This window comes from Carcharodon carcharias, chromosome 4 (genome assembly GCF_017639515.1).
Source record: "Carcharodon carcharias isolate sCarCar2 chromosome 4, sCarCar2.pri, whole genome shotgun sequence".
NCBI lineage: Eukaryota > Metazoa > Chordata > Chondrichthyes > Lamniformes > Lamnidae > Carcharodon > Carcharodon carcharias.
The window spans coordinates 134,232,128-134,242,255 of NC_054470.1; the positions used below are offsets into that span (position 1 = coordinate 134,232,128).

A 10,128-nucleotide genomic window follows, 5' to 3' on the forward strand; every position below is an offset into this window, starting at 1 on the left:
TCCTTTTCCCAGGTTCCTGTCCTTCCTTTGACTAGAAGGTCTTCTTTGGACTTTCCCCTCTTCCACTCACCTGGATTTTTGAGGTTTTTCTTTAGCTTGGGGCTGGCTATCTGTTCCCTTTGCTCCAATCTCTCCTGGCAGCAACTTTCAGAACCAACTGTACTCAGCTTCCACAACAATTGCTGTTTCTCTTGTGTGTGTCTGTGGGAGGGACCGGCCTCTCAGGCTCCCTGTTGCTAGGCAACAGTCCAATCCTTCTACTCTTGTATGTTTATGTTTCTCTTTGGGGGCCATAAAACTCATTAGAAATGCAAGCACCTTTTTAAAGTGAAACTAAAACTCCAATTGACCTTTCTTAACACACAGGCACAGAAATACAAATCAAACTTAAACTTTAAAGCTAAAACTCATTCCTAACACCCACAAATACCAATATAACTTACTTTAACTATCTCTATTCCCTAACAGATCTTCATTCAGTCTGGTCTTTCCGGTGATTCCAATTCCACATCAACTGGGTTGACATACTTGAAGTGGTCCAGCAGGCAACTTGTACCAGCACTACATCAGCATACCACAGCATTCCCAAGACAATTAAGGAGCTGCAATAATTGCCAGACATCCCGAGAATGAAAGGCTAATTAAACAAAAAATTAAGTTTAAATTACTCTTCAGAGGAACACTAATATCTGAAAATTAAAACGCGTCGTAATACTTCAGTGTTCTCTAGTCAAATGACAACCAAATGAGCAGATTCTGAGTATATGAATATTTATGATTGAGATTACAAGTCGAGAAGTTCCTCTTTTAATCAAGCCCATGGAATAACAATGAGCAAATACTTTTGCAAAAGTTTCATTTCACTTCCTACAATACAGTACACAACTGAAGAAGGGTGACATAACCTCGTGGAAGTGTTTCGCAAAAGACTTTATCGACCCAACATTGTGAAGATCAACAGCCGGACAGGTTTTAAAAACCAACTGAAGCATCATTTGTTTGTTTACATGACGGGGTCGAAAACGACCCTCAGCTGTACGAATTCCTCTCGGCCAGGCAAGCTTTGAAGCGTTTCCTGGGTTGGCTAAATGCTCGGAGAGTGTAGCTGCAGTTCTCCAGTCTGCCGATGTAAAAATACATACAGTGGTAATGCGACAATGCCCCAAACTGGCTGCGACACCATTCCCCTAACCCCACCGCAATAAACCCAGTAAAACGCTCTCAACCAGGATTACCTGGAGACAGGAAAAACAGCTTCTCAATTTTTCTGGATCAGTGTAATTCAGCGCACTGGACAGTCTAGGGAGGGGGGCCACAGTATAACTGACTGGGCGTTCCGGCCAACAGGGCGCAGCCCAACGACCCAAGGCGGCGGCGGCGGCAGCAGCAGAGGGGAGGGGGAGCAAAACCTCACTGACACTTCATGGAATAAATGATGTCAACTGTCAGAGATCCCCTCGCCCATAGATGTTTTAAATTAAGAGTTAGCGGCCTGCGGCGGATTTCCTCCCAACCTAATTATAAAACTGACAACGTGCAAACTTCGTTACAAAACATCAATTCAAGCGAAACCCCAATTGGCAGCAGCGACGGGAGATACAGTAGGTGGAGAACGGACCGGGGGCTGGATCTCATCCAGCTTCGGGCCCTCACACTCTTCTCGGCTCTGAGCTGCCATTCCAGTCCGCGCTTCAGCTGCTTCACTAACTTTTAACAGCACCTCCTCCCATCACATTTACCTTTCGGTGTCCTTTCGCTTTCTTCTTGTTGTGTTGCGACATGTTTCAGGCTGTGTACAGTCAGGACTCGGGGGTCCCTCTGAATTTACTGCCCTCTCGAAGATCACCGAGTCCAACTTCTGTCTGCCTTAAACCCGAAGCTCTGGCTCTTTTCCGACCAAACGTGTTGTAGTCGGTTGCAGTTTAGGGCGTATCCTTTTTCAATCCCTCTGAATTTTTGTTCTGGAACACCCTCTGTAACAGGTCAAACAGATTTAGCGGCATTTTCCACATATACTCCAATTCCCTGCCCCTCACTTAACAGACGGACAGACCCGGCACACACACACCCATATATATATATGTATATCACTACCTCCTTTGACAGGCCAACAATCTGCCTCTTTGGAATTACCAAACCTCCTGGATAATATCATTCTACAAGTCTGAAACAATTTAGTTTCCTGATGATAACTTCCAGATCTCTCTCTCGCCCCAAAGTGGTTCAGGCGAGAGTGGGAATTACCGTGGAAACCATGGACATAGAATTCTGTCCTTTTTATCCATAGAATTTTCTAACACTGCAGAGCACTTTGGCTTATAGTTTTCCTTTCAAGAACCAATGTGCAAGCCCACAAATGTTTTAATTAAGAGCTGTCTCCACTTTCCAAATATTCCACATTTTTTTCACAATCCAATTGATTTAGAATATTGCACATGCTAACAATACCTGTCAAATAAGGTTTCAAATGGCTTCAGAAATGCAGAACACAGCAATTATCTTTTACTGTGTACCAATGAGTGCACAGCACTGGGAACCTCCAGGAAGGAGTTCTTCTTTGGTTATAGAATTCGATGCACATGTGGTGGATGCTGTTGTCTTGTAAATAAAGTTCAAGAAAAGTTGCCTGGAAAATCAACTCTAACAAACTGGCAACGAAGATAAATTGGATCCAATACTTATTTAATTCATTTATGGGTTGTAGGCTTTGCTGGCTGGGCCAGCATTTATTGCCCATCCCTCTTTGCCCTTGAGAAGGTGGTGGTGAGCTGCTTTCTTAAGCCACTGCAGTCCATGTCATGTAGGTACACCCACAGTGCTATTAGGAAGGGAGTTCCAGGATTTTGACCCAGCAACACTGAAGGAACAGCGATATATTTCCTCGCCCAGCGATTGTTCGTATAGTCAACTGAGATGCCATGGTTTGGCGGAATCGATCCCTTTGAGCAAGGCACAGACTGCTGGGCTCAATATATAAAACACCTTAAGTTCTACTTTCAAGCCAATGAAATCACGGGGGAGGAAAAAAGGAGAGCGATTCTCCTGCGTATTTGTAGGAGCAAGACCTACAGCTCAATTCGAAGCTTGACAGTCCCCAGTGCCCCAGATTCGAAGACCTTCAGTAAATTAGTAGACCTCGTTAAGAGATATTTTCAGTTCAGACCCTCAGTCACAATGCAGAGGTTCAATTCACAGAAAGAGCCCAGGGAGAGACCATTGCCATCTACACGGCAAAATTAAAACAACTAACAGAATAATGAGATTTCGGTGAAACCCCGACTGACGTGCTCAGGGATCATTTAGTCTGTGGTGTACAAGAGGATGTAATTCAGCGAAGATTGCTGGCTGAAGTGGATCTTGATTTTAAGAAAGCGTTAGAAATAGCGTTTGCGATGGAAAGCACTGTAAGAGATTCATTTAAGGCGTGCAAAATGATGCTGTTTTCCTAGTTGGATGGGAACAGTCAGCTGAAAGTGGAGCAAAAAGCTGGGACTCCGCTGCAAAGTGGGAAACAGCCCCGCTAACCCAAAATTTGGAAGAAACAGCTTAGTAGCAAATTCAAAAGTTAATTTTTATCAACGTGGAAACAATCATACTCCTAAAGATTGGCAATATAAAATGGTGGAGTGTTATTTTTGTCGCAAAGGTGTGCACATATTGAAATATTGAAAAGCAAGATTAGAACAGGCTTCAAAGCAACAAACGAAGCCCAATGAAGTACATGGTGTGGAAGAGTCAGAAACAATCAATTCTGACATTTGTTCATTATTCAACATGAAAGTTGGGAAGACAGAGCCAATTACTGTCACATTGCAAGTGAAAGGTAAACCCTTAAAAATGGAAGTAGACACTGGTGCTTCAACCACTTTAATAGGAGAACACACTTTCAGATATTTAAATAAAGGTACTCAGTAATCAAATTTAGAGCAAACCTCTGCCAAGCTGAAAGTATATACAGGCAAAGAAATCCAGGTAAAATGTATCACCAGAGTAACTGTTTATTATAGATACTAAACAGCACAACTAGCAGTGAAGGTGGTAGAAGGTGAAGGACTAAGCATTCTAGGGCGTGATTGGTTGAAAGAAATTAAATTAAATTCGTCTGAGATCTTCCAATTGCGAACAGGGCTGTTAAAAAAATATGACACTGCCTTCAAGGATGAACTGGGAAAAATCCAAGGTCCACAGACCAAGATGTACATTGACCCAGAAGCAACTCCTCGCTTCTTGAAAGCAAGACCGGTGCCATACGCCCTGAGAGAGAAAGTTGACACTGAGTTGAATCGGCTAGAGAGGCTGGGTGTCATAAAAGCGGTTCAGTTTTCAGAGTGGGCAGCACCCATTGTCCCTGTCTTAAAGCTGGATCAGACTGTCTGGATCTGTGGAGACTACAAACTAACGGTCAACAAAGCAGCCAAACTGGACAGGTACCCTATTCCCAAGATTGAAGATCTCTACACCAAACTAGCAGGAGGGACAACGTATACAAATCTTGACGTGAGTCATGCATATCAGTAGCTTGAACTGGATGATGCCTCCTGAGAATTTGTGACCAAAAGGGTTATAACAATACACACCTGCCCATCGGTGTGTCTTCGGCCTGTGCCGTTTTTCAGAAGATGATAGAGAGCTTGCTACAAGGATTACCTCTAGTTGTGATCTACCTGGACGACGTATTTCATAGAAACTGAACACTTGGCTAATCTAGAGGAAGTCCTGAAATGATTTTTAGAAGCAGGAGTGCACCTAAAGAAGGAAAGACGCACCTTTCAGGGAAATGAAGTCATTTATTTGGGCCTCCGGGTAGATACCCAAGGGTTACACCCTGTTGAAGAGAAGGTTAAAGCAATCAAAGAGGCACCTGCGCCTAAGACCTCCCTGAACTTAAATAATTTTTAAGAATGGTAAATTATTATGGCCATTTTCTACAAAATTTATCAACAGTTCTAGTCCCTCTACATTCACTGCTAAAGATAAACCAGCAATGGGCTTGGGAGTCACCCAAAGAAGAAGCCTTCATGAAAGTAAAATAGGTCTTGCACTCCTCAACTTTGTTAGTGCACTATGACCAGACAAAAGAATTGGTGCTAACCTGTGATGCGTCCTCCTATGGAGTAAGAGCGGTTTTATTTCACAAGATGGACGGCGGTACAGAGGGGCCTATAGGCTATGAATCCAGGACACTTACCGCAGCTGAAAAAGGATATTCTCAGATCAAAAAGCAAGGTTAGTCGCCTATTTTTGGTGTAAAAAAAATTCCACCAATACATGCATGGGAAACACTTCATGATAATATCTGACCACAAATCACTTTTGGGTCTGGTTAGCGAGGAAAAGGCTATCCCTCCCATACCTACTGCATGAATTCAAAGCTGGGATTCATATAGCCAATGCCGATGCCTTAAGTCACCTTCCTTTGTAAGAGACCATGTCCCAATTCCCCAAGAGCTCGTACTAGTGATGAATTTCCTGGGCTCCTCACCGGTCTGTGCCAGGCAGATAGGAAATTGGACGAATCGTGATCCAGTTATGTCTCGAGTGAGAGACCAGGTGTTACATGGAACTGTTACCAGGAACCCGCCTCTGACAAACTGAAGCCATTTTTCAACCGAAGACACGAGATGAGCACTCAAGATAGTATTCTATTATGGGGTGCACAAGTAGTAGTTTCTTCACAAGGAAAGAAACCACTCTTAGTAGAGTTACACAGTGCCCATCCAGGAATCTCATGAATTAAGATGATAGCACAAAATTACCTTTGGTGGCAGGAATAGATGGCAAGATTGAGAAGGTGGCAAAACACAGTGTGCAACGTCAACAGCTATAAAAGTTGCCGGTGGCAGCCCCTACACCCATGGGAGTGGCATGGTAGACCCTGGGTGAGATTGCATATCGATTACGTTGGTCCTTTTCTTGTAACCATGATAGATGCTCATTCCAAGTGGTTAGACGTTTATGAGGTTAAGTTGCTAAAATCAGGCACTGCCATAGAAAATCTACGCCAAAACTTTGCCAGCCATAGATTGCCAGAAGTAATCATCTCAGATAATGGTACTGCTGAATTTCAAAGATTTGTCAGTCTAAATGGTATCAACCACGTGAAGACTGCACCATACCATCCGCCATCTAACCGACTGGTAGAAAGAGAGGTACAAACTTTTAAGGCAGGGATGAAAAAGTTGACAGGTGAATCTTGGAAACTAAACTTGCTTTTTTCCCATTTCACTACAGGACAACCCCTCACACTACGAGAGGTGCAACAGCTGTAAAATTACTGATGAGGTGCTGTCTTTGAACAAGGCTAAGCCTGATACTTCCCAATTTGTAGGGGAAGATGGAGAAAAGTCAAGGGAACCAAAGAGTGACTCATGATTTGTATAGTCATGAGCGACAATTTACTGTTGGAGAAGCAGTATATGTAAGGCACATATGTAAGGAGGTCCGAAGTGGTTACCTGGTTAAGTAAGCTCTGTGACTAGACCATTGTCATACCACATGTAAGTGGAGGGCCGGATCACCCATAATCATGTGGATCATTTGAGAACAAGGGGTATACCCCAACAAAATTATGTTCCACATGTATCCTTTGCTGAACCTGTGGTTCCCGTTGAAGTTGTTCAACCAAGGACAGACATGCCCGATGTCTCTGTCAGAGTAGAAAACACTGGACTGCCGGTGCTTAATGAGGTACCTCATGTTACTGCAGTTCCAGAGAATGTGGTTCCTGCCAAAAAAACGGAAGTTGTGGAGTTACGGTGTTTCACCCGGATCAGGAATCCATCTGAAAGACTGAACTTGTAATTTCATAGAAAAGTAGATAATAGGAGCAGGTGTAGGCCATTCGGCCCTTTGAGCCTGCTCCGCCATTCACCATGATCATGGCTGATCATCCAGCTCAATAGCCCACTCCCGCTTTCTCCCCATATCCTTTGATCCCTTTCGTCCCTAGAGCTATATCTAACTCCTTATTGAAAACATACAATGTTTTGGCCTCAACTACTTTCTGTGGTAGCGAATTCCACAGGCTCACCACTCTCTGAGTGAAGAGATTTCTCCTTATCTCAGTCCTAATGGTCTACCCCGTATCCTCAGACTGTGACCCCTGGTTCTGGACTCCCCCACCATTGGGAACATCCTTCCTGCATCTACCCTGTCTAGTCCTGTTAGAATTTTATAGGTTTCTATGAGATCCCCCCTCATTCTTCTGCATTCCAGCGAATATAATCCTAACCTACACAATCTCTCCTCATATGTCAGTCCCGCCATCCCAGGTATCAGTCTGGTAAACCTTCGCTGCACTCCCTCTATAGCAAGAACATCCTTCCTCAGATAAGGAGACCAGAACTGCATACAATATTCCAGGTGTGGTCTCACCAAGGCCCTGTATAATTGCAGCAACACATCCCTGCTCCTGTACTCGAATCCTCTGGCTATGAAGACCAACATACCATTTGCCTTCTTTACCACCTGCTGCACCTGCATGCTTACCTTCAGCGACTGGTGTACAAGGACACCCAGATCTCATTACACATTCCCCTCCATCAATTTATAGCCATTCAGATAATAATCTGCCTTCCTGTTTTTGCTACCAAAGTGGATAAACTAACATTTATCCACATTATACTGCATCTGCCATGCATTTGCCCACTCATTCAGCTTGTCCAAATCCCACTGACCTTTTTTGATGACCTGCATAAATATTATAATGTCATGAGGTAAATATCCTTGTAAATACAAAATGTACAGAAAAACTAAAGGGGGAGGGATGTAGTATTTATGGTTTTGATAAACGTAGGACTGTAGCTTTAAGAATACACCTGTGTTGTAAGATCACACGATCTGTCTAAACCAATAACTGAGCAGTGGTGGGAACCTCTAGGGGAGAGTTCTTCTTTAGAGTTTGATGTGCACATGTAGCTGCTGCTGCTGTCTTGTAAATAAAGTTCAATGTTTCCACCAAGAAAAGTTGCCTGGAAAATTAACTCTATAACATTTTTGTTTCATTTTTTTTCCCCAGGTGAGTTGAGACAGAGGGAGAAGGTAGTATATTGGCCCTGATATTTTTCTGAGGAAAAGGAGAGCTTTTCTAATAACAGCCAATGTGACAATCACTCTCCCTTTGACAATGCAACGATCTCCTGCATACCTCAGATAGGACAGATCTCAGGAAGTCCACTCCTTGCGACTGCTTAGATCACATGATAGCAGCTGTGCTTTGGGCGGAAGTTTTGTTTTCCCAGCTCGGACGTGTAGCACCAGGAACCAGACCACACATGCACCCATATGCTTTGCATACTCCCAAATGTAATGGAACATACAGGGCAGTGAAAAATATGTCCACTTCCACAGAATATATTAATAGGAACGAAAAACACTGCAGTTGCCAGCAATCAGAAAAAAAGAGACAGAAAATGTTTGAAATTCTCAGGACAGCATCTGTGAAGAGGGTGACTAAGTTTATGTTTCTGGCTGATGACCTTTCATCAGATCTGGAAAAAATACAGAGGTAAAGGGGGAAGAGAGGAAAGGGAAAAAATGGGAAAGTCTGTGATCAGGTGAGTGCTAGGAGAGATAAATAAATGCCAGGGTTGATGGTGCAAGGCAAAAGGGGATGGTTGTGGGACAAATGAAGAAACAAAATATGTATCTGGGGGAGGTGTAAATGGGAATAGCAGAACCATTATATCTGCCGACTGAAAAAAACGGGGGCTGAGATTTTGTTCTGAAATTGATAAAAACAATGGACTAAAAAAAAATTACAGGTTTTCAGGGATCACAATGCAAAGTTACTCTGATCCCACTCAAGGTAACGCAGGCAAGATGCCAACTTTGTTGCTGCCTGCCCATCAGCATGATTGTGGCGTGCAGCCCATCACTAAATCCATGGCTGAGTGACTGCATGCTTAGCAGGGGCCCAGGTGCACCCATGGCTAACACGAATAACAGCTAGCTTACACTTCTTGAAGGCAGCCTGCACCTCTTAAAGAAGCAGTGCAATCTGGGTACAGCAGCTGGTGTATCTATATCAAAAAATGTTTTAGAAAAGCAATAAGAGTAACAATGGAGCAGCAGACCAGAGAAGGGACTGCCAGGTTTTCTGATGTGACACTCGGGAGTTGAAAATAAGGAGAGATGTCGCGTTTCCACAGAGAGCCACAAGGTCATCAAAGCACACGCTATTATAGAATGGGAGCAGATAGCCACAGAGATCATTCCAAGGACTCTGGCCCCATGGATCTGGCTGCAGTGCCAGAAGAAGTTCAATGGCCTCACAAGTGGTCAAAGTCAGTGAATGCATCATCAAATGCACCACTAGCCTGTTACTCTGCTCAATGCGCCACAGCTCCATCATTCATCCATCAGCAATTTTAGCAATCAGGAATTATTCTTAATGTCCAGAAGGTCCCTCTCACCCTCACACACTTACTAATACTGCAGGTCTCACCCCCACATCTCTCAGCTTCTACATACTAACATCTATTTAGCTATGGCAGGCACATCACCCAAAAACCTAGTAACACACTCATTCACATTCTTCCCTCTTTCTTGCAGGACAAAGTCACACATAATAGGAAGTGGCAGCAGATAACACTTTACAGCCTTCTGGACTTAACATTCAGTTCAACAACTTCAGACCATGAACTCTTTCCTCCATTTTGATATTTTTTCCCAACACTCTCCCCCGACAGGACCAGTCTGTACTTGTTCTTACGTTTTGCTTTCAGAAACTCTTGTTCTGCTATTAACACATTCTGCTATCTGACCTTTATACCACTATTAGCACCTGCCTTAGTCTTTAACATTATCATTAACACTCCCCTTATCTTCTGTCCATGACATCTTTGTCAAATCTCTTCTGAGCTCCCACCTATCACTGACCTTCCATTTTGCTCCACCTGCTCCACCCCTCTCTTTAAACAGTATAAAATCCATCCCATTTCTACCTCTCTTCAGCTCTTCAGCTCATTCAGACTCGAGATGTTAACTCAGTTTCTCTCTCCACAGATGCTGTCAGACCTGCTGAGATTTTCCAGAATTTTCTGTTTTTATTTCAGATTTCTAACATCTGCAGTATTTTGCTTTTATTATTATAGCAGATAACCAATGACTGGCACACATACATCTCCT

The 10,128-nt window shown here is 43.4% G+C and overlaps 1 protein-coding gene across 10 annotated transcripts in view; it reads right to left on the reverse strand.

Moving 5' to 3' along the window:
• Window positions 1–2,206, reverse strand: part of cast (calpastatin) — a 228,683-nt gene extending 226,477 nt beyond the window's left edge. For 6 of the 10 annotated variants that reach the window (XM_041185940.1, XM_041185936.1, XM_041185938.1 and 3 more), the window contains exon 1: window positions 1,740–2,046. In XM_041185940.1, the coding sequence (XP_041041874.1) occupies window positions 1,740–1,781 (42 nt within the window). In that variant the 5' untranslated portion in view covers window positions 1,782–2,046. Of the gene's footprint in view, window positions 1–1,739; window positions 2,048–2,094 lie in introns of those variants that run through there. The other 4 variants (XM_041185937.1, XM_041185934.1, XM_041185935.1 and 1 more) reach the window with 2 other exon arrangements.
• Window positions 2,207–10,128: the final 7,922 nt, after the last annotated feature.